The 27,832-nt window shown below is 39.6% G+C and overlaps 2 protein-coding genes across 4 annotated transcripts in view; one reads left to right on the top strand and one right to left on the bottom strand.

The window, feature by feature from the left end:
- FMN1 (formin 1) overlaps positions 1–27,832 on the bottom strand; it is a 296,198-nt gene that overhangs the window by 109,715 nt on the left and 158,651 nt on the right. The gene's annotated exons all lie outside the window — the stretch shown is intronic.
- On the top strand, positions 23,862–24,714 carry LOC130845226 (lysine-rich coiled-coil protein 1-like). The gene is given in 1 exon segment (XM_057722134.1): positions 23,862–24,714. A coding segment is annotated over 1 exon segment (774 nt). The 5' UTR covers positions 23,862–23,940.

The following is a 27,832-nucleotide window of genomic DNA, read 5'->3' as shown; positions in this document are numbered from 1 at the left end:
GTTATAAATAGTCTAATCTCTTTCACAGCCAAACCATCTTTAAAAAATTGCCCATACTTATTTTTTCTGTTTCTCGCTCACCATTTAATCCTAGACCCACTGAAATTTACTTCACCCCGCACTATGACATGGAAAAAACATCCTCAAGTCACCAATGAATCCACCCTACTGTCACTGTCTTCTTTTTTTTTTTTTAAATCTCATTTTAGTTCACTGCAGCAGGATTCCACTTGTCAACCAGTTTCCCTTCCTTGTCCCTTGGCTCTGGGTCCCACATTCCAGGCTTTCCTCTTACCTCTGACTGCTCTGTCTCCTTTACACAGTCTCATCCTTCTATACTCAGCCATTAAATGTTCAAGTTCTTGAATACTTCTTTTCTTCTCATGCTATGCTCTCTCTCTAGACAATATCCAGGTAAACATTTCAGTCACCATCTCGGTCTGTAACTCTTAAGTGTACATGTCTAGCCCATAGTTTCACCTCTAAAAGAGCTCTTGAGTCCATCACTCGCAACAGGCTGCTGAGACACCTTCTCAGCTGTTCATCCCACATCCACTCTTGCCTCTTCCTGATTTGTCCTCCACCTTGGAGTCAAAGTGATCTTTATAACATACACATGTGATTATGCCAATCCCCTGCTTAAACCCACCAGGGGCTTCCATTGCTCTTAGAGACTGCCCCTTGCCAGATGATGGGCTGGCTCTGCCTGCCTCCCCAGTCACACTCTGTGCTCCAGCCACAGTGGCCCTCTCTCAGATCCTCAAACATCATAGGTTCCTTCCCATCATCAGGGCGTGTTTTTTAGTCAGTGATATTCTCCTCTACCCCCTGAGTAACCAGGGCCTGGTTAGAGGTTAGTCATCACTTTCATCTCAGCTCAAAGGTCACTTCACTGGGATTTCTTTTTGACCCTCCACTCTAAATGAATGAGGTCTCCTCTGCTACACAGTCTCATAGGTTGGTATACTTCCTCTTTGTAACTATACTATAATTTTCATGATTATTTGATTATTTCCCCCATTAGGCAGAAGCAGCATACTTTGCTTATTGTTACATCCCTGGCATCTATTATAATGTCTAGCCCATACAAGATACTCAATGAATATTTGCTAAATAAATGAATAAACTACCAAATCAACAAACTTATATGCATGCAGTATAGATATTAGTGCCTTGACAGAATCTGTCTCTAGTATATACATACACAATCACATAAAAATGCATCTTTATGTGTATAATGCACGTAGAAAGACACAGGGGCTGAGGAAAACACATGTAGACTGAATATCATGTCATTTTCATTCACATTCAGTCATTCAGATATGAGATACATTTTTTTTTTAATCTCAAAAGCTAGATTCAGAATTCTTGGAAAGGGGATAGTCATTATTGGAAATTGATAAATTATTGGAATCAAACTCCAAAGATCTCCAGATGAGGGCTTAGGAACATTCTGGCTTCAGGGAAATTGGATGTTGTCTTTCATAACAGAGGAAGAGGAGTTTGGATCTCTCTCGGACGGAGAGATAGATACAGACAGTTATGGGCAGCAAGAGAGTATAACTGAATTGGAGAAGTCTGGCCTCTGGGGCGTCCCTGAAGCTCCAATAAATCCTCCTGGACTCACACTGTTTGCTGCTGTGAGTGAGTGTGGCCTGTGAATAATGAAGAAGGGGCCGAATTTTACACAAATTTTGGAACTAGTGCAGAACAAAGACACCTCACAAAGAGGAATCCCTCCAATCCCCTTTCCTTCAAATTCTATAGACATCTTTGGTTTCCCACAGAGATGGGATTTTGGAGTAATCTCTTAGATCATAGGAGACAGGTAGTTTCTAGCCCTACTATGCATTTTTATGGGTTATACAAATACTCATACTTTCAAAATATTGAGTATCTGCCCTATGCCACTGTGCTAAATGTTGGGGACAAATATTTAACCAGATCTATCAGTCATCTCTCCTCTAAAAATGTTCACAAGAGCCCAATAACAGAGAAAGACAAGGAAATCAACACACTGTAATATAGTGGAGTGTCGTGGGACACTGGGTAGGAGCTTCCAATTCAGATTGGAATTGGGAGGTGATGGCCAGGAAAAGTTCTCCAAAAGAGGTAACCTATGAGTTGAATTGCAAAGGTCAAGGGTGAGTTAGCCAACCAGCCAAGGAGAATGAAGGAAGAGGGAAGTAGTTCCAGAAAGAGGAAATATGAGGAGTAAAAGTAAAGCATTATGGAAATGCATGGGTCTTTGGGGATAAGTTAAAATGGTAACAGGATGACTGGACCTCAGAGACGTAGATCTCCTCTCTTTCCTGGATCTCTAGTGGCCTGATTCAAAAGAACTGGACTCAAGGAACTAGATTCAAGGAACTGGGTTAAAAGGAACTGGAACCACCTTGGTTAGGGAAAGAAGGACAGAAAATGTCACAGAAGTAGGAGGCTTATAATTTTATGTAAAGTGATCAGGAAAAGTCTCACTGTGAAGACATCTGACTGGAGACCTGGCTGTAATAATGGAGGGAGCTGTGAGTAAGTCTGAGGAGGAAAATCAAGAGTGTGATTTAGGGCATGCTAAGTCTGAGATGTCAATTAGACACCATGTTATATATAAAAGTCTGCAGTCCAGGCTGCATGGATGGGATAGAAATACACACCAGGAAGTCACAGGCATAACACTGGTATTTAAACCCACGGAAGTAGATGAATTGCTAGGGAAAGAAGAGAAGAGGTGGCATGTAAGCAGTGGACAGGAGGTCAGCAAAGGACAGAGAGTAAAACTGAGCAGGACGCTATGGGACTCCTGGGCACAGAAGCCTTTCTGTCCCCCTCCAGCCTCCATATGACCTTCCCTTAGTTCCAAATGGCAGATTTGAACAGTTGCTAATCCTGGAAGGGAAGGGATGCAAAGACAAGAGAGGAGCAGCCAAGAAACAACAGTGCAGCCTTGGAGCAGGGTCCTGGTTCCCTCAAGGGATACATGTAACAATGTCTTCAAACTCTTTAAGATGTCAGCACTCTTCATACCAAAGAAAGACCACCTGAGGCTAGGAACCAGAGAAGCTCATCAAGAAGATTACCTGAGACCAGATTAGTGGAGCACAGGCCCTGCACACACCCAAATCTTATCAACAACCCTATAACTGTTGCTATAAAACTGCCATCAAATCCTCCTGGGCTGGGACACACCATTTTCAAGGGCAGGAATCTGCTGTGTCCCCCTTTGCCTGGCAAAGCAATAAAGCTATTCTTCTCTTTCTGCAAGATTCAATTTGGCACCAGTGTACAGAGGCTGAGTTTGGCATCAAGAATGAGCAGGAAAGGAGAAAATCAGGAGTGTGGAGTCACAAGATCCAAGAGGAAACCAGTATTGCAAGAAATAGCAGTCAGCTCTGTGCGATACTGCTAAAAGACAGAGAAGGGACCACTCATTCTAGCAACAGGGAGGTCACGGGTCATCTCAAAATCAGTTTCAGGGAGTGGGTGGCAGGGTGGAGGGAGGAAGCTAAATTGGAGAGAGCTAAGGTAAGTGAAGACAGTGTCCACAGCTACTTGTTTATGAAGTTAAGCTAGATTAAAAAAAGAAAAAGCAAAATGAGGAAGATCCTTTCATCCAAGAAGATATTCTCTAGGGCTACTCTGATCAAGAGTGGGTGCCCCTTTCCTCAGAGAAATGTTGTGTAAAAGTAAACCTACCAGGAAGCTTGGGCCCAAGGGAATCCCATGATGCTGATTCACTTCACAGAGGGAGGCTGCCCGAGATCAAATTTACCTTAACATCCCATGATCATGAGTATTCTCCATGAAAAAATTTAAGCAGAAGTGACAAGGCCAAGTGAGGACATGCCAACATGCTTTAGGATTTTTGGAAAGACTTGCCAAGCTGGGCCACTGACTAAAGCCTTCGCACGGAACTGTCTCAAGCACTATTCAAAAGTCCCTCCTATCAAACATCACAGCTGAGTCAGAATTTCCACTGTGATGATTATGTGGTTATAGATGCTGCCTTGGTCTGTGAGACATTAGTATGAAAAATACTCATTAATCACCTACCCATGACTAGGCCTAAATATAGATGGATTGGGCATGCTTTGATTTATGGAGTGTTAAGTCATCCATTCATTTATTTAAAAACATCCCTCCCAGTGGCCCCCATGAAAATCACCACCATTAGAAGCCTTCCCTTGAACTACAGACACTAACTCCAGAAGATCTTTTTAGAAATGCACATATACATTAGCTGAGAAACCAAATATTATCAAACAAGAATTCATTAATGCCTTAGTATACATTAATTTCTCAGAAGGGGTTGGAGAGGGTAGATTTCAAAGAGACAGGGAAGTTGCGTTATAATGGAAGAAAAAGGCATGATCAGTGAGATTCTGATCTCTAAGTAGATGGTCTAATGGGAAACCTCAAGCAGGCGGCAAACATGAAGTTTCTGAGGATCTGAAGGGGAAGGGAACTCATCTTGGGGAGGAAAGCAGCAATTAACTTCTACTAAGTATTATGAAGGTAACACACATAAAGAAACACAAAACATACTTACCAAAAAGGTAGTAGGAAAAAACCATTCATGGTACCATGACCAGAACAGTCATCATTTAATACTTGGGTACCTTTTTTTCTTAAGTGTCTCAGCCTCTGCATCAGCCCCCCTCCATAATTTTATAGAGATTGCATTTGTTGTTTTTATATACTTTTATCTGATAGAGAAATTTATGTACCTTTATTCTTTCTATTAAACATATCAGGCACACTTTCTCATATTATTTCACAAAATTCACAAGCACTGTGTTTAATGCCATATAGAATTTCATCAAGTGGATGTATCCTAGTTCATGTAACAATTCCCCTGCAGTTGAATACCAAAGTCCTCTCTACCTTATTCTCATAGTAAATTATTCAGGCTTTTAAGTAACATCTGTGCCCCTAAAAACTTATTCTGAGTTTAAGATTACTTCTTTAGGATAGATTTTAGAAGTGGAATTATGGGTAAAGTTAAAAAAAAATTAAGTCCTTGATACATAGTGGCCAAGGTGCTTTTGGCACAACATGGATTTTTCCAAAATGGGGAAGATGGAGGAGAGAGATTTTGAAAATAAAATTGTACCTTCTCTACCACTCTGCAGAGATGGCTGGCTACATATAAGCTAGAATTGTGCCTGTCACTGTTATATAAGGACTATGGTCCTTGCATTTGAACTGACTGCACTCTAGTATGGAAAACAGTGAGATGACCCATCCATGCACTGAGGTAATTGCTCAAAGGTGAAGATAACTGCTAACATACAGAAGTTAATACAAGTCAATCTAGAATTAATCACAGCATAAGACTAGGTTAGAGGCCTTTCCCTGACAGTAGCTTTGAAAGGCCGTATGTATCACATTCATTCTGAATGTCAATTATACTATTGTCAATACCAGCGGAGCTAGCTGAATTTTGGGGGTATCTATGGCAAAATTAAAATTTACATCAAACACTCATGTTTTTTGAGAAACATACATTTATATAATTATGAACACAAATTTAAGATGCTCAGAACTGCAGATGAAGAATATCAAGTAGTGATCTGGACACCTGGTTACAATTTAAGCTATTTGTGGAGAATCAACGGAGCCTGCATTTTGAGGCAACCAAGTAAGTATTGCTTTAAGAAGTATCTTTAAGTGGAAATGAGTGGATGAAAAGTAAGAGGTTGCTGATGGGATCAGCAAAGGCAGAGTTAAGCCCTGGTCAGTAGGATGCCTCACTCTCACAGCAGTGACACTTGAGATACAGCCATCCATCTTACCCAGTGCCCAAATCAGGAAAATGCTTTTCCTGGAAAGGCTTAAATAAAAGATACTTCCTCCAGAGTCAAAATGCCAATTGCGTGCAATTTTCATTAAAATTAAGTGATGAATTCACTCACACTTATAAATCTTGAAGGCAACAGCAATTCAAGGAGATCGGTCTGTGAAAGATGTATGCTGATCTTAGGACTATTTCCTTCCAGCAATGCAACAGCTGGCTACAAAGAGACCAGTGATTGCAATACACAAGCCTATTAGCAGAAGGGAACCTGTCTCCACGTTGCTCAACCAGGACAGCTGTAAGCCTTCTGCAGCCTCTCTGACCTCCAGGCCCACGTTTCTGTTTCTGCCTTCACTGGTTAGTCACACTAACTGTAATTTTCTACTCTGCGAAGTATTTACATCTAAATAAGTCATGAAAAAATAAAAGAGAAAAGATGGAAAGGTGTAAGGAGAAGGGAGAAAGGGATGGAAAGTTATTTTAAAACCCACAACCTCAACTGGTGGATGGATTCTGGTATCTGATCTTGGCTACGGGAATCACTGGCAAAGCATGAAGCTGGCAACTACTGCTAATCAGTTTGCCACTGTCTTCAGATTTAATGCAATATTTGGCTCAGACGTTCAAAAAAAAATCCCCTATTCCAGCTAAAATATTTACACAGTCCTATGTGTCTCACTTAATGCCGGTTAAGCAATCATCTTTTAAAACTCCACAGACACTTGTAAATCTGTCGGGAGAATTGTGGCCTATAAACAAGGCTTCATATAAAGAGGGCTGCATTGTCAATTTGCTGGGAGTCGAGATTTCTCAAGATGTGTTTGAAAATAAAGTGGAAAATCAGAAATAGTTTAGAGTGGGTAACAAAGTGGCCAATCGTTTCTCTGGCGGGATGCTGTTAGTGGTATTAACGGGAAGCCTCCAGACACTGACCTCAGCTATTTAAAGCCCTGCTCTCCTATAAACCTGTCATTGATCCTACCTCTCTGTTGAGTTATGGCACAGAGAAAGTTACTGGTCCAGCAGCCCTGGTCGTCTGCTTCCCAGAGCGTGTCAGGTTAGAGAAGGTGAGTTGGTGAGGTCTGACACAGGACGCTACTATATGGTTACATGTGATGTGAGTGTGTATTAAGTGGGGAAGGATGGGGGACTCTCAGAGGAAAGGGGAAATTCTTGGTATAGCTGATTCAGGGAAGAATAAGACAGCTGAATGGTGACAAATAAATAGTATCCCCTGGGAGAGGCAAAGTATAACAGGTTCTAAAACGTCTATTAAACTCCCCTACATCTTCAGCCCTGATGCTAATAAGCCTAAGTGATAAAATTTAAAGGCAAAGGAGGCCCATCTGAGCTATCTCCTGCTGGCCTGGGGAGCTGCAGGATCTTAACCCTCTCTTCAAGATGAGTCAGGTTCTTGTGATAAGACTTGGAGCAAAGTGAACAATCATTTAATTCTTCCTATTAGATTAAATGCCTTTTTACTCCATGTCACTGACTTGAACATGTCACTGATTATGAGTCACACTTTTATAATAGCTTTGAAGAAGAAAAAGAATACAAGTACCCATTAGTTTAAAAACCTCATCCCAAGGATAGGGTTCCAGATGGCAGTATAGGAAGATCTTGAACGCACCCCTCCCATGGATATAACAAATCTTCAACTATACGTGGAATAATTCCCTTGGAAAAGGTCCTGAAAATTGGATGAACACAGCCTCCACAGAAAAGGGTAAAAGGACAGTATCAAGACAGTATCTTTTCCCTCAGGAGTGAGGGATTCAAGCTCCACATCAGGCATTCCAACCCCTAGATCCTGCACAGAAGAGACAAGCCCCCAAACACCTGGCTTTGAAAACCAATGGGGAACTGTCTAAAAAAAGCAAACAAACCAACCAAAACAAAAACAACAGCAACAAAAAACAAAAACAAACAAACTATAGGACCAAGTAAAACGAGGAAACCTACTCAAAGTATTTGCATGCAGGCTCACTGGACCTGAAAATCCGTGCAAACACACCAGACTTAACAGCACGTGGAACACAGGTGAAGGTAGCCGACTTACTAACCTTGAAGTGTCTGCCAGAGAGACAGGAACCAGTTTCAATGCACCCCTGGGACTGAGACACCAGCAGAAGCCATTTTTGTGAACTCAGGCTATGATGCTAATGCCAATGCTGGTGGGTACCATCTTGAAATTTTCCCTCCAACCTGTTAGCACTAGTGGGCATACCCTGATGAGGCCTCAGATGGGCCTCACAGCTGGCTGGGTGATAACCTTGCCCACCAGTGCTCCACAGCAGCTACAGCCCAATCACAACAGAAGGGTGCATGAAGCCCACATAAGGGACACTCCTTGAGTACCAAGCTATGGTGGCTGGTTGGGATTGTGCTTTTGAGTTCCACAGGACATCTCCTAAATAAGGCTATTCCTTTGAGACTTGCAGAGACTGATGATATACCCAATACAAAGAAACAAATACAGAGAGTTAGGCAAAATGAGGAGACAAAGGAATATGTTCCTATTGAAAGAATAAGATAAAAAACCTCAGAAAAAAATCTAAATGAAACAGAGGCAAGCAATTTACCTGATAAAGAGTTCAAGGTAATAAAAAGGTTTACAGAACTCAGGAGAAGAATGTATGAACATAGTGAGAACTTCAACAAAGAGATAAAAAAAATCATCCAAACAGAAGTTTTAGCTGAACTGAAAAATACACTAGAGAGGTTCGACAACAGACTGGGTGAGGAAGAAGGATGAATCAGTGAGCTGTAAGACAAAGCAATGGAACTCACCCAAAGAGAGCAACAGAATGAAAACTAAGAATTTTAAAAATAAAAAATACCTTAAGAGACCTTTGGGACAACATCAAGTGGAATAACAATCACATTATAGGGCTCTCTGAAGGAAAAAAGAGAGAGAAGGGGACAGAAAAATTACTTGAAGAAATAGTGGCTATAAAACTTCCCTAATATGTGGACAGAAATAGACATCTAGGTCCGGGAAGCCCAGAGTTCCAAAAAAGATGAAAAAAGATATACACCAAAACACATTATAATTAAAATAGTAAAAGTTAAAGGTAAAGCGAGAATCCTAAAAGTAGCAAGAAAAAAACAACTTGTTATGTACAAGGGAAACCCATAAGACAATCAGCAGATTTTTTTCAGCAAAAACTTCATAGGCCAGAATGGAATGGCATGAGATATTAAAATTGCTGAAAGGAAAAAACTTCTAATGAAGAATTCTTTACCCCACGAGGTTATCACTCAGAATTGAAGGAGAGATCGAGTTTCCCAGATAAGCAAGCTAAAGGAATTCATCACCACTAAACTGGCCCTACAAGAAATAGTAAAGGGACTTTTTTAAACTGAAAAGAAACAACACTAATTAATAATAAGAAAACATATGAAAGTAAAAAATCTCACTGGAAAAGGTAAATATATAATAAAGGTAGTGGACCAGTCACTTACAAAGCAAGCATGAAAGTTAAAAGACAAAAGTAGTAAAATTAACTAAAATTACAAAAATTAGTTAAGGGATGCATAAAAAGGCATAAAAGGTGTCACCAAAAGTATAAGATGTGTGTGTGTGGGGGGGAAGATAATAAAAAGTTAAAGCTTTAACAAGTGTTCAAATTTAAATTGCTACCAACTTAAAACAGGCTACTACTCGGATGTTACATGTGAACCCCACTATTACCACAGGGAAAAAACTTATAGTAAATACACAAGAGAAAATGATAAAGAAATATAAACATAACACTAAGGAAAACATCAAAACACAAGGGAAAAGAGAAAGAGAAGAAGAAAGGAACAGAGAGGAACTACCTAAACAACCAGAAAGCAAATAGCAAAATGTCAAAAGTATAACTGTACTTACTGTACTGTATTGTACAAGTATCAATAATTACTTTAAATGTAAATAGACTAAATTTACCAATTGAAATAAAAACAGTGGCTGAATGAATTAAAAAACAAGACCATTCATATGCTGCCTATGTGAGCCTTACTTCAGAAGAAAGTAAACACACAGACTTAAAGATGAAGGAATGGAAAAAGATATTTCACGCAAACAGAAGTGAATAGAAAGCTGGAGTAGCTATACTTGTATCAAAAAAAAAAAAAGACTTTAAAACAAAAACTAATAAAAGACAAAGAAGGGCATTACATAATAATCAGTGGGTCAATCAAACAAGAGACTATAACACTTGTAAATATGTATGCACTCAACACAGGGGCATCTAAACATACAAAGCAAAAATTAACAGATGTAAAGGGAGAAACAGACAATAATACAAAAACAGTAGGGGACTTTAACACACCACTTACATCAATGGAGAGATCACCCAGAGAGAAAATCAATACGGAAACATTGACCTTAAATGACACATTAGATCAGATAAACTTAACAGACACATACAGAACATTCCACCCAAAGGCAGCAGAATACACATAATTCTCAAGTGTACATGGAACATTCCCCAGGACAGATCACATATTAGGTCACAGAACAAGTCTCAATGAATTCAAGAACACTGAAATCATATCAAGCATCTTTTCTGATTACAATAGCATGAAACTAGAAATCAGTCACAAGAAAAATAAATGGGAAAACTATAAAAATGTGAAGATTACACAACATGCTACTAAACAACTGTTCATCCAAGAAATCAAAGGAGAAATTTAAAAATACCTAGAGACAAATGCAAACAGAAATATTACATACCAAAATCTACCAGATGCAGCAAAATAAGTTCAATGGAGGAAATTCACAGAAATACAGGCCTACCTCAAGGAACAAGAAAAGTCCCAAATAAACAATCTAATCTTAAACCTACAAGGACTAGAAAAAGAACAAATGAAGCTCAAAATTAATAGAAGGAAGGAAGAGATTAAATACACAATAAAAATAATGAATGCAACTAAGAGTTTGTTTGGAAAGAGAAACAAAATTGATAAACTTTTAGTCAGATTTATCAAGGAAAAAAGAGAGAGGGCCCAAATCAATAAAATCCGAAATGAAAGAGGAAAGGTTAAAACTGATACCATGAAATACAAAGGATCATAAGGATCATACCAACAAACTGTACAAGATAAAAGAAATGGATAAATCCTAAAAACATACAAGCTTCCAAGACTGAATCATGAAGAAATAGAAAATCTGAACAGACTGTTTATTAGTAAAGAGATTGAAACAGTAATCAATAATCTGCTAACAAACAAAAGCCCAGGACAACACAGCTTCACTGGTCAATTCAACAAAACATTCAAATAAGATTTAATGGCCATCCTTCTCAAACACTTCCAAAAAAATCAAAGAGGAGGAAAACCTTCCAAACACATTTTATGAAACCATCATTACCCTACTACCAAAGCCAGACAAGGACACCACAAAAATGAGAAAAATACATGCCAATATCCTTGATGAACACAGATGCAGAAATTCTCAACAAAATACCATCAAACTGAATACAACAATACATTAAAAGGATCATACACTGTGATCAAGTGAGATTTATTCTAGGGATGCCAGATGGTTCAATATTTGTGATTCAATCAACATGATACATCAACATGAATAAACTGAAGGATAAAAATCATATCAACATCTCAATAGATTCAGAAAAAGCATTTGACAAAATTCAATATCCATTCATGATTAAAAACACTCAATGAAGTGGAAATAGAGAAAATTTACCTTAATATAATAAAGACCATATATAACAGATCCACAGGTAACATCATATTCAATGGCTAAAAGCTGAAAGTATTTCCTCTAAGATCAGGAACAAGACAAGGATACCCACTCTCACCACTTTTACCCAACATAGTACTGGAAGTCCTACCCACAGCAATCAGAAAAGAAAAAGAAATAAAAGAAATCAAAATTGGAAAGGAAGAGGTAAAACTGTCTCTGTTTGTTGATGACATGATACTCTACATAGAAAGTTCTAAAGATGACACAAGAAAACTACTGGAGCTCATCAATGAATCTGGTAAAGTTGCAGGATACAAAAATAATTAATATACAGAAATCTGTTGCATTTTTATACACTAACAACAAACTATCAGAAAGAGAAATTAAGGAAATAATCTCACTTACAATCACATCAAAAAGAATAAAATACCCAGGAATAAACCTACCTAAGGAAGTAAAAGATCTGTACTTCAAAACCTATAAGATACCAATGAAAGAAACTGAAGACAACACACAGATGGAAAGATAAACTGTGTTCATAGATGGGAAGAATTAATATTGTTAAAATGGCTACACTACCCAAGGCAATCTACATATTCAACACAATCTTCTATCAAAATACCAAGGACACTTTTCACAGAACTAGAGCAAAAAATTCTTAAATTTGCATAGAACTACAAAAGCAAAAAACAAAACAAAAAAACCCCAAGAGCTGAAACAATCTTGAGAAAGAATAAAGTTGGAGATGACATGCTTCCTGATTTCAAACTATAGCAGAAAGCTACAGTGATCAAACAGTGTGGTACTAGCAGAAAAACAGATACACAGATCAATGGAACAGAATTGAGAGCCCAGAAATAAACACAACTATATGGACAATTAATTTACAACAAAGAAGCAAATAACACACAATGGGGAAAGGATGGTCTCTTCAATAAATGGTGTTGGGAAAACAGAACAGCTACTTGCAAAAGAATGAAACTTGACTCTTATACCATGTACAAAATTAATTCAAAACAAAACTGAAGATGTGAATCTAAGACCTGAAATCATAAAATACTTAGAAGAAAACACAGGTGGTAACCTCGGTGACATTGGTCTTAGATATGTTTTGTGGATCAGACTCTAAAGGCAAAGGAAACAAAAGTAAAAATAAATGAATGAGATTACATCAAACTAAAGGCTTTGCACAGCAAAGGAAATGATCATTAAAATTAAAAGGCAACCTAATGAATGGGAGAAGATATTTGCAAATCACATATCTGATAAGGGGTTTATAGCCAAAATATACAGAGAATGCATAATACTCAACAACAAGAAAACAAACAACTTAATTAAAAATGGGCAGAGATTCTGAGTAGACATTTTTCCAAAGAAGAGATGCAGATAGCCAACAGGCACATGAAAAGATGTTCAACATCATTAATTATTAGGGAAATGCAAATTAAAACCACAATGAGATACACTTTACACCTGTTAAAATGGCTATTTTGGAAAAAACAAGAAATAATACATGTTGGAGAGGACGTGGAGATAAGAGAACTTTGTACACTGTTGGTGGGACTGTAAACTGATGTAGGCACTATGGAAAATAGTTTGGAAATTCTGTATGGAGAATCAAAAAATTGAGAATAGAAATACCATATGACCCAGGTATTCCACTTCTGGGTGTTCATCTGAAGAACACAAAAACATTAATTCATCAGTTGATTGAACTTGGTGTATCCCCCCAAAAATAATAAATAAATAAAGAAAATTTAAAACAAACAAACAAAAAACATTAATTCAAAAAGATAAACGTACCCCTGTGTTCACTGCAGCATCATTTACAACAGCCAAGATAGGGAAGCAGCCTAAGTGTCCATCAATGAATGAATGGATAAAGAAGAGGTAATACACACATACACACACACACTGGAATACTACTCAGCCATAAAAAAGAAAGAAATTCTGCCATTTGCAACAACGTGGATGGACCTTAAGGTATCACACGAAGTGAAAAATGTCAAACAGAGAAACACAAACACCATATGATTTCACTCATATGTGGAATCTTAAACAAATGAACAAACAAAATAAAAGAAAAACAAACTCATGATACAGAGATTACATTACTGGTTACCAAAGGGGAAGGAAGTTGGGAGTAGGGGAAATGAGTGAAGGGGGTCAACAGTTTGGTGATGGATGGTAACTAGATTTGCGATATTGATCACTGTGTAGTGTATACACATACTGAATTATAATGCTCTATACCTGAAGCTTACATAATTAAAAAAAAACCTCACCCCCATCTTAAAACAATTTTGAGAGTAGGGGATTAGGGGGACGTGTTTCCTGGATTGAAACAACAAATGAGGTATTTGTAATTTCAAGGTACAGTGCCTTGAACAGAAAGTAGCAAATATCTGTTGATTCTTTTTACAACATCACAATCAAGAAGGCCTTTGCAAATGTTTTTGTGAATCTGCAGAACACTAAACTCTGCTCACTTTTCACCCCTATCAGACAGTGGGAAAGTTTAATCCCTATTCGTACGGACAGATTCCTGCTCATGGGCAGAAGAGAAATCAAAGGAATAAGTAGGAATAAATTTCTCCCCTAAAAATGAGGGTAACGCTTGTTCTTAAAACATGTTTACAAATGACTTGATTTTTCAGTGAGTTTATTTAAAATCAGCAGTTAACTCAGCGCTTTGAGTAAATATTTGCTGAACAAATGAACTGATTGAAAAGGTCAAACAAGGTTCTTCTCATATTTTGGAGACTATTTTTTTTTTGGACACCTGGAGATTTGATGATGTTTTTAAAGGCCAACAAAATAGTCATGAAAAAGTTTAAAAACACAGTAAAATTAGCTGTTCTTGCATATTAGCCATTATTGACTTTCCTTGGGTTTTCCTCTTTCTGTAAGTTATGGCACAGGGAAAATTACTGATCTACCAGTGCCTGGTTGTCTACACTGAGTTGGAAATCATTGTCTTTTATCTCTGCACCCAATAATCTGTGAAAACTATCAAGCTGTTAACCTGCATGATGGAAAATGAATGGCCCTTAATGGTCTTGAACCTTAGCCTGTTTCATGCGTGTTATTTTATTCCTCATAAGAAGTCTATGAGCTTGGTCCTGCCATTACTGTTTTTTATTTAGGTGAGAGTGGGTAAAGTCATACAAGCATTAAGTGGCTGAGCCAGAATGCCAGGCTGTCAGACCTGCTGGCCTTGTGCTCTCCTGCCTCCTATGCTAACCATCTACAGGTGTACCTCAGAGATATTGCAGGTTCGGTTCCAGACCACTGCAATAAAGCGAGCATCACAGTAAAGTGAGTCACAAAATTGTTTTGGTTACTCAGTGTAAATGTAAGTTATGTTTACACAGTGTACTGTAGTCTATCATGTATGGAATAGCACTACACCTAAAATGATGTCTCTGTGGCATGCAATGCTGTTTGATAGCATTTTATTCACCAGCAGAATTTCTTTCAAACTGGAGTTGATCCTCTAAAACCATGCTGCTACTTTGTCACCTCAGTTTGTGTCATATTCTAAATCCCTCATTGTCATTTCAACAATCTTCACAGCATCTTCACCAGGAGCAGACTCCATCTCAAGAATCCACTTTCTTTGCTCATCCAGTAAAAGCAGCTCCTCATCTGTTCAAGTTTTATGAGATGGAAGCAATTCGCTCACATCGTCAGGCTCCATTTCTAATTCTAGTTCTCTTGCTTTTTCCACCACATCTGCAGTGATTTCCTTCACTGAAGTCTTAAACCCCTCAGTCATCCATGAGGGTTGGAATCAACTTCTTCCAAACTCCTGCTCATGTTGACATTTTGTCCTCTTACCATGAGTCACCAATGTTCTTCATGGCATCTATTGTAGAACGGTGAATCCTTTCCAGAAGGTTTTCAACTGACTATGCCCAAATCCGTCAGAGGAATCACTATCTATGGCAGATGTAACCTCATGAAATCTATTTCTTAAATGGCAAGACTTGAAAGTCAAAATTACTCCTTGTTCCATGGGCTGCAGAATGGACGCTGTGTTAGCAGGTATAAAAACAACATGAGTCTCATTGCACGTCTCCATCAGAGCTCTTGAGTGACCAGGTAGGTGCACTGTCCATGAGCAGTAATATTTTGAAAGGAATCTTTTTCTTCTGAGCAGTAGGTCTCAAGAGTGGGCTTAAAATATTCATTAAACCATGCTGTAAACATATGTGCAGTCAACAGGGTTTTGTTGTTCCACTCATAGAGCACTGGTAGAGTAGAATTATCACAACTCTTAAGGGCCCTAGGATTTGGGTAATGGTAAATGAGCACTGACTTCAAATTAAAGTCATCAACTGCGTTAGTCCCTAATAAGAGACTTGTCCTTTGAAGCTTTTTTTTTCCCATTGGCTTCTCTCTAGCTATAAAAATCCTAGATGGCATCTTTTTCAAACAGAAGGCTGTCCCATCTACACTGAAAATCTGTAATTTAGTGCAGCCACCTTCATTAACGATCCTAGCTATATGTCTTCTGGATAACTTGCCGCGGCTTCTACATCAGCACTTGCTGCTTCACCCTGCATTTTTATGTTATAGAGATGGCTTCTTTTCTCATGAACCAACCCCTGCTGGCTCTAAACTCTTCTTCTGAAGCTTCCTCACCTCTCTCAGACTTCCTAGAATTGAAGAGAGTTAGGGCCTTGTTCTGGATCAGGCTTTGGCTTATAGGAATGTTGTGGCTGGTTTGATCTTCTATCCAGAGCACTAAAACTTTCTCCATATCAGCATTAAGTTTGTTTCGCTTTCTTATCATCTGTGTGTTCACTGGAGCAGCACTTTCCATTTCCTTCAAGAAATTTTCCTTTGCATTCACAACTTGGCTAACTGGTATAAGAGGCCTAGCTTTGGGCCGATCTTGGCTTTCAACATGCCTTCCTCACTAAGCTTAATCATTCCTAGGTTTGAGTTAGAGAGAGAGAGAGACTCTTCCTTTCACTAGAACACTCAGAGGATATTGTGGGGTCACTAATTGGCCTAATTTGAATATTGCTGGGTCTCAGGGAATAAGGAGGCCAGAGGGGAGGGAGAGAGAAGGGGAACTGCTCGTTGGAGCAATGAGAACACACACAACACTATTTAAGTTCCTCGTCTGATATGCGCATGGTTCATGGTGGCCCCAAACAATTACACTAGTAACATCAAAAATCACTCACTGATCAAAGATCACCATGAGAAATACAATAATAATGAAACAGTTTGAAATGTTGTGGGAACTACCAAAATGTGACGCAGAGACATGCAGTGAGCAAATGCTGTTGGAAATACGGTGCCAATAGACTTGCATGACCCACAAAACTTCAATGTGCAAAAAGCACAATATCAGCAAAGCACAGTAAAGAGAAGTGTAAAGCAAGGTATGCCTTGTTTAGGGAAGTTCTAGAAACAATGTGGAGCACCTATGAAAATGCTTTGTAAAAGGTGAGGAACAAGACAATGAAAGCTAAAAATCACCAGTGCCACTGCTTCATTTTGAATGGAGAAACAGAAGGCCAAGGGAGGGGGTGGGGGGAGGTTAGGTTATAAAGCAGCACAGAGGCAACATTAACCAGGGCTGCTGTTTTCCAGGGTGGGAGGGTGGGGGCAGGGGGGACAGCCACCGATCTCTTCATGGTTACCTAAAAAGGTGAGTTCACAACCTCTGTCCACCTAAGACCCACACCGAGGCCCAGAAATCTGGGAGAGACAAGGATACTGTCAAAAATTCCAATCCCCTTTACTGGGGCTAAAGAGGTCTCTCTCTAACTTCACTCACTTGGTTGTCGGACACAAAAAGAATCCATCTGTGGGCTGTGAATCTTCCACAGGGTCCCAGATACACAATTTACTTGGGCAGGAAAATATTTTGATATTCACACAAACCACCCACAAATCTATTTCTGTGAAGAAAAGGTTTTGACCTGACATAAGTTTATGGTAATGTAGTTTGCGTGCTGGCTTGGCAATCAAAAGACTCAAGTTCCATGCCTGGCTGGGCCATCCTGACCACACGGCTTCCTATCCTGGAGACCTGTTTTCTCTACTACGTAGGCCTGCCCTACCCACTCCAAAGGATGGAGCTCTACACACAGGTAAGGTATTACCATTACATTAATTTTGGTTTCTTTTTTTGAATGGGAAATATAAAAAACACTCCACTAATGGACTTGCCAAATCAATGTTCTTTTCTATTCCTCCGACCTGATGCCTACAGCATGCCGTTGCAGCTGGAAGGCTATTCTCTGGTTTCTCGGGGCAATTCTTCCCACCACTGAGTAGAATCTTTATAAAGAACAGTTGTGTTGCTTCCAAATCTGTTTACGCTAGTTGTTTTTTCATTGTAATTACATATTTAATCACTCGATGGTAAATTGTAGAAATACACCTGAGAAAAAGTTTCTATTTCTATTAAGTGGAAGAAGGCAAAATACTGCTGTTAAATACAGATGTGGGAGACCAGTGGGGACTGGGCAGATATAGCACCTCAATGCAATGTGGAACTCAGGGTTGGATTCTGGAACTAAAAGGGGACATTAATGGAAAAACTGATGAAGTCCAAATAAATACTAGGGTTTAGTTAACAGAAATGTATTAGTGCCAGTTTCTTAATTTTGAGGAATACATCACAACAGTTTAAGATATTAATAATGGGGAACTGGAGAAGGGCTATATGGAAACTCTCCACACTATCTTTGTAGCTTTTCTGTAAATCTAAAATTATACCAAAAAGAAAACGTTCATTTTTAAAAAGGTGTGGGCGAGACGGTTTTAAAAAATTGAGAACAATTTATTATAATATCCAGAAAGATTTGGTGGTAGTATTTTCAAGAGCCATGACTCCACGTAAAAAATGTGAAAGGGAAATCACAGGTGATCTATTTATAGATGTGGGATATGTAGACAGACCTACAAAACTCTATTTAACAGATCTGTAATTCAAGAAGAGGCCACAGTCCTGCATCAAAAGACAAATGATGCTATTTTTAGCTTGTTTTAAATGAAAGGTTAAGGGATGCAAGTATCATTTTCTATGATTCCTGATTTGGGCCAACTTTCTTCATTAACTAACCACACTGGATAAGAGTTCTACTCTATAAAGCTTACTTCTAGATGGTATCAATGCTAGAACTTTTGACGCATGGATTAATTCAAGAGCAGATCCTTGAGAGCCGTTTAGAGAGAGAATACCTGAGATCAGAACCTGATATAATTTCACAGTTAACTTTTATATCCTATAAATGGTCAGAAGTCCAGGGATTTTTAGCTGTTCTAGTTAAGTCTAGGGAAGAACTTAATAACCCTTACTGCATAGGGAGAACAATAGAATGCATTGAAATAGCAGTGTATACTGATTATCTTAGAAACTCCAAGGTGGAATGTACTTTCAAAATCATCTAGCATAAACGCTTTCTAATGGCACCTACGCTACTCATCTACCATAACAGAGTCTTCCAGTCTTTCGGAAGTGTGTGAGGGACCACTACCTTTCAAAGCTATCAGTTCTCCCTTTGAGTAGCTTTAAAGTGTCTCCCTAAAGCTTCTACCTCTCTCTGATTGATCGACATTTTTTGCCCAGGAAGAAGCAATCTAATTCCTCTCTGATAGCAAGGTCAGCAATTGCCTGAGTGAGCTGAATCTTTTCTACCATTCATTCATTTGCTCATTCATTCACCCACTCAACAATCATTGGCTGAGCAACAGCTATGCGGTAGGTACTGATCAACACAGTAGATATAAACACCAAAAAGGCCATTAGATGGCTGCCTTCATCGGTGGAGGGGGCGGGGTTCACAAAGAAATAATAAACTGGGGGCTATAACAGAGAGGGACTATTCAAAGTGGCTGCTGTAGTCTGGGTGGTCAGGGAAGGCCCACAGCATGGGAATATCCAGAAGAAGGGCATTCTAGGCAGAATGAATAGCTACTGCAAAGGTCCTAAAACAGAAACAGGCTCACTGGGCTGAAACACAAAGAAAGCCTATGAGGCTGCAGTTTAGTGGGCAGGCAGGAATGGGGCAGCATGAAATGAGACAGGAGAGGTAGAAGTGGTTGAATCCTGGAGAAACTTGTAAGGCAGGGCTACAAGTTTTGAGGCTGGATTTTATTCCAAGAGCAACGAGTATGAAAACACAAAGTGGCCTGACCTGTCTGGTGTTCGGAGACTGGACTAAAGGGAAGGCAGGTGTGGAAGCAGGGAAATCTGTTAGGAGTCTGTTGTTCTGGCCCAGGTGAGAGAAGTGGGCAGGGTCTGGACTGGAAATGTGATGTTGAAACAAGAGCATTAAACAGATTCAAGGCACATTTTGATGGAAGAGTCAACAGGATTTGCTCATGGACTGGATGTTGGATATGAGGGCATAAAAGGAACCAGAAATAAGTGTTATATGTCTTACACTCTTCCAAGGGATTTTCTTCATATGATCCTGACTAACCCTCTCAAGCAACCCGTGCGGAAGGCTGGGATACCCTACTTCTTATACAAGGATACAGAGAAGGGGAGGAATGAAACCAGCCACGGGTTACACAGCTTGTGAAGCAAGGATCTGAATTCGGGACTCGTGACTCAGACTTTTCCATGATGCTCGCTTTTCTTTCAATGTTTTGTTTCTTGTCCAAGAAAAAAATAATAAATTGCATTAACTGTGTCGATTTATAAATAAAGGGTAGAAACAGAGTGAAAACTGAGAAGAAGAAACCAGGACAACATAACTCATTCTTCCCACCTAGAGATGTCACAATCATGGCTTCAAAGGACAACACAGACTTCTTCCAATAATTAAACGGATGAATCAGGTTTCAGTTTCCGTATCCTCTCTCCTTTCCGCACAACTTGTCTTTGAAGGCATTCCGTTTGGGAAATGTGTGACCTTTACTCACGGTGCTGCGCTTAATTGAATGCTTTGCATCAAAAGTCACCACGTTGATCAACATCTTACACCCACTGCCTTTCTGAAATCCTTACCCCAGTTCCTGGGTCTGTTTGGTTAAAATCATTTTACAAAAATAAATCATATCAAAGTTTTTCTTTCATTATTTCGAACACTTTGCTTGCAAAACTAAATATTTTTAACACCATGGCAACATGGCCAGGACTCTGGCTAATGTATCCAGGGCCGTACCAGGGTTCAGACTTAGCAAACTCCTGCTGCAGACAAATGGGCTTCGAAGGAGGAAAGAGCTAATAAATTAGGCATGGTCAATAATCGTCCCAGTCGTGTCTTCTGGAGCTTCCTAGAGAGTGATAAATCAGCCAGGCTCACCCTAACGGATCAACCCCCCTCTCCCTACTAGGCCATGCCAACACGAACTGAGCAAACTGCAAACTGCACGGCTTCTCAATGAGTTCAAATAATACCTCCCACACCTTCCCAAGTACTTGTCCATCCATCTGCTCGTCTGACCCTTCAGATTTCCCTCTGAGTTAGGCAGGCGGGGATGATCAGCTCTGATTTTTCCAGTGGAGGCTCACAGAGGTGAAGTGATTTGTCAGAGTTGCACACTAATCACATGGTTAGGAAGAGGTAGAACTAAACTCTTCAACTGCATCTCCTAAATCCTGGCCAGCCTCTGCTGTTGAAATTTAACTAAACTATCACTTACAAATGCTTTGGTTTATTGTTAGTTTTTTGTTTTGGTTTTGTATGTTTATCGAAGTTAAACACACACATAGTTAATAAACATATTCTACGAATCTCCAGCCCAACAACTTCACCCAACTCTTCCTCCCCAGAGGGGACCATTTATACCAATTGTACCTGCTTAGTCCAGCACTTAATCGCATGTCTCTAACAAGCTTCTATTGGCACCTTTTGATTTTTCTCTTTGTGTACTAAAAACGATGGCACTTTTTCCTCCCCTCATGCCCACCACAACATAGCACTGCCATGACTTGGTTAGACCAATGCTCAGTGTTCCCATTATTACGACTTTGCAAAGACAACTCCAGCCTCAGCTGACATATGCAAATTTGTTTAGCCTGTCCTAAACATCCCCCTCCCCACTGCCAACAAACTCACCCTCAGAATGAATGATTTTTTTCCCTGATTTGCTGTTTTCTGTGTACTTATTACTAAAGAAGCGCCAAACTTGCTGCTAGCTGTGTAAATCTTGTCAAAACATTCAGATACATCAGATATATTAATTGTGTATCCCTCAAGAATCTTCACCATGATTCTTTTGACCTAATTAATCTGGAATGTTTGCTCTCCATGCCTGGCTGTCATCTTGGGCTGTCTATCCTGGAGTATCCCTTCACTTCCTTTCTCTGCTGGATTTTTCATTTCCTGTCACCTTTGTATTCCTATTTCATGGTAAGGCACATTCTCTACTAGCATCCTGAGGATGGATGCATGGGAAACACTATTTTTTTTTTTTTTTTGAGAATTTACATGTCTGCAAGTATTTTTATTCTGCCCTTATAATGAACAGATGATTTGGTGAACATTAAGATTCTGGACTGGGATAATTTTCTGTCAGAATTCTGACCCATTTCTAGCTTCTAGCATTGCTGTTGGAAAGTCTGAAGCCAGTCTGCTTCCTGATTCTCTGTGTAATTTGTTCCCACGTCCCACTATCCACCCTCTCCCCTCCAGAAGTATGTAAGCTTTCTTTTTGTCCTGAGTATTCTGAAATGTTCAAACCATGGTTTGGAACTGTCTTATTTCACTGTGCTAACATTTGGGCCTTTTAAAATTAGGAACTTGTGTCCATCACTTTGGGAAATTTTCTTAAATGATTTTATTGATTTACTTGTGTATGTATGTATATGAATGTTTATGTATATATATGTTTGAAATTAGGTATAAATTTGTGGTGTGTATGAATACAGTGGTAGAAATTGGCTTGCTTCTCACCCTTCTCTGCTCCTGGGTTGGAATTCAGCTGTCTTGTTTGGCTAATTCATTTACTACTTGTCCTATCTTTTGAGCTTCAGAAATTTTATGCATATGTTTTTCTCTCTCATTCTGTGCTCTTGAGTTTATGCTTTAAAACAACTCTCTGTGCTACTGTTTTAGTAATTTTCAAGAGGAACTGAATTCCTACGTGAGCGTTCAATCCAAATGAACGTTCAATTGGCTGTCTTTTATCATCTTCTCTTTTCTCATCTGTTGGTCCTCCAAAAGTTCTCCAGTCTTTTTTCCCTCCTTACTAGAGCCATACTGCTTATGGACCATGCTCAAGTGAGAAAGAAAGTATTCACTTTCATGATGAGTTCTAGTTTTCTCTTTTTCTCTTAAAGAACATTATACTCATATGGAGAGAAAGCCATCCGATGATGCTCGGTGGCAGATGTCATTTATTCTGCAGAGTCAGGGCTGCTCCCAAACACAGAAGCAATAGTCTGCTCTGTTATGTGAGCTGACAGGTCCTGGGAGGTTCCCTCACCTTCTCCTCTATGCCAGAGCCCCACTCCACGCAATGTCCACAAGTGGAAGAGATAGCGATGGAGTCCAAACCATGCGGCTCGCCTTGGGATGGCCCTGTGGTACCCTGCTATTCGGCCGACTAACCACATCAGATGCCTTTGCTTATCTTCTAGGTTGCGGAGGGATAAAACACAGGCTAAGCAACTAACTGTCAAAGACAGAGACAGAGAGAGTGTGTCAGAGGAACCAAAAGAGATTGAGAAACCCAACGAGATTGACAGGGAAGAGACAAGAGGATAGAAATTACAACCGGTAGATGAGTTGAGTGGTTATGAGCAGAAATAAGAAAAGGCCTACATGAAATCCAACTATTATTTGTAGTCCCTTTAGAAGAACTAGAGAACTAAGGGGGACTTATTCTTCAAGCTTTATCACTTTGATCATATTGTCAGTGCTTGAGGGGTAGGCCTACAAAGAGTAAAAGAAAGAATCCTACAGTGCTAACGGTATACGCTTTGTAATCAGATAAACCTGCTTCGAATCTCACTTTTGTCATTAGTAGCAAAGCTGCTTTAACTTCGTTACTGTTAAAATGCAGGTAGAACTTCTATCAAAGTAGTTTAAGAAACAGAGACCCCCGGCCTGTTCGGCGGCAGCGGTTGTCCCTGCCTCTCTGCCACCTCCACCCTGGCCCAGCCCCTGGCCGGCAGCGCTGGCGGGGAGGGGGACAGTCGTTGTAGACGGCCGCCCCTGCCTCGGAGAAGATACCACGTGAGTGAGCAAAGACTGAACGTGTTACAGATACCTTCTGTAGAAGGCTTATAAGGAGTAGTGCCATCATTTGAATCACAAGGGATTTCACTTTATGAGGTTAATGGGAGTGGAATACTGGACAAAAACAGATTTTTTTAATCTCTGCATCATGGTTTTTAGCTCCTCAGTTGTTGCACAGTCTCACCATTTGGGGAAAGTTCACACTAAAAACCGAAGCAATTAATGGGTGAATATGATCAAATTTCTCTACCAAGTTCTCAACCTGATAAGGAGAATCCCTTGCCAATCTAATGAAGCATTCAAAGAAGACATATGACTCTTTTCAAGATGAACTTGAAGATTACATCATAGTGCAGAAAGCCAGAGACTTAGAGCCAAAGACTTGTTTCAGAAAGATGAGAGAGGATTATTTGGAAACTTGTGGGTACAAAGAAGAAGTTGATCCTAGACCCAGGTGTAGAATGTTTGATCAAAGACTCCCATATGAAACCATCCAAACCTACCCAAGGTCACGTGGTATTTCACAATCAGTGGAAAATCGGTTACCTTAGTGGCTACCAGCTCACGACAACAGGCTGAGACTAGACTCCCTGAGCTACTGTCAATTCACCGGGGACCGTTTCTCAGGAAAACCAGTACCCCTGAACTTTAGTCAGCAAGAGTATAACTGTAGCTCATACAGTGCAGAATCTGGAGTTTACAGGCATCTCTCCTCAGAAAAGAGTGCCACTGCCCATCAAGCTAGTTATAAACAGATACATCGGAAGAGAAAAAGGCACCCAGAGGAAGGCAGAGAAAAACCAGGGGAGGAGCGGCTCAAGCCTAAGAGGAAGAAAGCTTGTGAGGAAATAGATCTAGACAAACACGAGAGCATCCAAAGAAACAAAACAGAGGTGGAAACAGTCGGAGGCAGTACAGAAAAGCTTAAGAACCGAAAGGAGAAAAAAAGCCGAGATGTAGCCTCTAAGAAAGAGGAACGTAAGTGTAGAAAAGAGAAAAAGGAACAAGGCAAAGAAAGGACAGAGGAGGAGATGCTTTGGGACCCGTCTATCCTTGGATTTTGAAGGTTTTGCGCTGGTTCTCCTGAGGTTAAACTGAAGAAATGGTTGAGGAGATTGGTTTTACGGTGTTCGTGTTCATATCACTCTTCTCATGTGAGCGGGTACAAAGGCTGAGTGAACAGAAGACATTTAGTAGGCTTGCTCTCCAACATGGAAATTACTTTTCCTCATTTTCTGAAATCATTACTACATTCTTATACATAATGTAATTTCCCTTAACGAGAGAGTGGCTCTGCTTTTATTCATCACATTGCTATGATGGTGGAAGTATTTTTCCCTTGGGAGGTCATTTATTTTAAACTGGAGGATTAATAGACTTTACAGAATCTATTTCTTGATTGGGTTTTAGTTTGGGGTGGGGATTTTTATATTCATTAGTTTTCTCTGTGAAGCAATTTAGATTGATTTTTCTTTTCCTTTGCTAGATCTAACTGGCAGTATATTTTCTAGATTGGAAAGTGGAAAATGACATACACTGTAATAAGCTTAAGTTACATACAGTTTTAAACGTTTCAAGGAGTCTTGATACAAAATCAGTTTATATTCTGGAAATGTTTATAAAGTTCTAACTTCTACATAAAAAAAAAGAAACAGAAATGATGTAAGCAAATATGCTGGTATTTAGTAAGTGCTCATTAAATGGTAACTGCTGTCGTTAGTGATGGTGGACATGGCCATGCGCCACATCCTTGACATGTTTACTGCACCTGTATCCACAGTCCACCCTTGCAGGGAATAGGACTTGATCACTGAGATTAGTATTGCCAGCACATCACAGTAATAAAAAGTGAGCTAAAAATAAAAGCTACAATGAGGTACCACCTCACACCAGTCAGAATGGCCATCATTAAAACATCTGCAAATAGCAAATGCTGGAGAGGGTAGGGAGAAAAGGGAACCCTCTTACCCTGTTGGTAGGAATGTAAACTGGGGCAGTCACTATGGAGAACAGTATGGAGGTTCCTTAAAAAACTAAAAACAGAGCCACCATGGGATCCAGCAATCCCACTCCTGGGCATATATCTGGACAAAACTATAATTTGAAAAGACACATGTACCCCTATGCTCATAGCAGCACTATTTGCAATAGTCAAGACACGGAAGCAACTTAAATGTCCTTTGACAGATGAATGGATAAATAAGATGTGGGATATATATATTCCATTATATATATAATGGAATCTTACTCAGCCATAAAAAATAATGAAATAATGCCATTTGCAGCAACATGGATGGACCTAGAGATTGTCATACTAAGTGAAGTCAGTCAGAAAGACAAATACCATATGATATCACTTATATGTGGAATCTAAAATATAACACAAATGAACATATCTGTGAAACAGAAACAGACTCACAGACATAGAGAACAGACTGTGGTTGCCAAGAGGGGGTGGAGCGGGAGGGAAGGATTGGGAGTTTGGGATCAGCAGATGTAAACTATGATATATAGGAAGGATAAACAACCATGTCCTACTGTGTAGCACAGGGAACTATTGATATATTCAATATCCTGTGATAAACCATAATGGAAAAGAATATGATAGAGAATATATATATGTATAACTGAGTCACTTCACTGTACAGCAGAAATTAACATTGCAAATCAACTATACTTCAATATAATTGTTTTAAAAGTGACCTTGCTTTTAGTTCGTTTTATTATTGCTTTTAAATTCTCTACAGAAACACCAGATAAAAGACGGAATACCAAGTTAAACGTGAATTTGATATAAACAAGGAGTAATTTTTTTTAGTATAAGTATGTCCTGTGTATTATTTAAAACACCTTTTTAAAGTCTTGTTTGTCTGAAATTCAGATTTAACTGGGCCTCCTACGTTTCATTTGCTAGATCTGGCATTGCTAAAGGTACCCCCATATTGCACGCACTGGGGGCAGAATGCTCCACTAAAGTCTCCTCCTCCCACCGCTTGGTAGGTCCCAACTGTGTCTACTGCAAATTCAAAGGAGCAGCCACTACAGACCTTTAAAAGGTCTCTTTTGCTTCCTGAGGTAATATCAGTAGGCCATCATTTTTCTTGAGTTTTGTTTGGGGCTCAACAGTACAGACTGACTAAGTCTGCAAAAGGCCATATTTTAGCCAAGTGGTGGACAGATCCTGACCGGGGAGGTGCCAACATGGCTGTGAAGGAGATAGTCCAAGAGAATGACCTGGAAGGTGGAGCTGGGACAGCACCCTTCCTCCCGCCCCCAGTGGTACAAACTTGAATATTCATTAGGAGATCAGCAACACCAGTTATTAGCATTTCTCCTCACTTCTCACAGTAAACTCGTGATTAACTACAGTAATAGGAAGAGGGAAGGATGCCACACATAATCCCAAATCAAAAAAATTGTTTTTCAAATGGTCAAGGGCAAGGTGAAGTGCACATTCTGCTATCTAGCCCTCTGCTCTCTCTCCGTCGCTGGAGATACCAGCTCTCCTGCAGGCAGCTTCCCTCCCCAATGCCATCAGCGCTCAGCGCCCCACACCCACCTCACCCTTCATCACCTCACTAATACTATCTCATCAATGTATCTGCCCACTTAATTTGTTCATTAAGTTAGGTGAGCTAAAGAAGAGGACTGTTTCCACCTTGCAGGAGAAACAGTAGGTAGTCTACTGCTTACCATGTGGTTTTAAATAGGAAAGGTTTTCCAACATGTAAATAGTATAGCTGACATACTGATTAATGTTAAAACTAAGGCATCAATTTTTTAGACTATCACTACTCTGTGACCTCACTAATCTAGCAACCTATTGTTGAGAGTTGACTATAACACGTTTTTGAACCTAGTTTTAACTGTACTATTTCATACGCACATCCAAATTGTTAAACTATTGCCACCACACCAGTCCCTGCCCAGGGCCATGAGAAACCACCACGTAAAAACGTTTTCATTTCCTGTTTTTATATGTGTAGGTGGGTGGCTCCCTTCCTAATTCCTCCCGTTTCAGCTGATTATATTGGTAATGACTGTGTGTATCTAAATAAGATAAATGTTAATTTTTTGTGGGCTTTTAGAAAGGAGTGGAGATAAATAAATGCCATCTTCATCTAGAAGACATACTGATTATAGTTTAAAAAGATCTGCCGAAAAAACCTCCCCTACTTCTTT

Source organism: Hippopotamus amphibius, chromosome 2 (genome assembly GCF_030028045.1).
Source record: "Hippopotamus amphibius kiboko isolate mHipAmp2 chromosome 2, mHipAmp2.hap2, whole genome shotgun sequence".
NCBI classification, from domain to species: domain Eukaryota; kingdom Metazoa; phylum Chordata; class Mammalia; order Artiodactyla; family Hippopotamidae; genus Hippopotamus; species Hippopotamus amphibius.
Note: the sequence above shows the minus strand (reverse complement) of the source record. Positions and strands in the feature narration are given on the sequence as shown.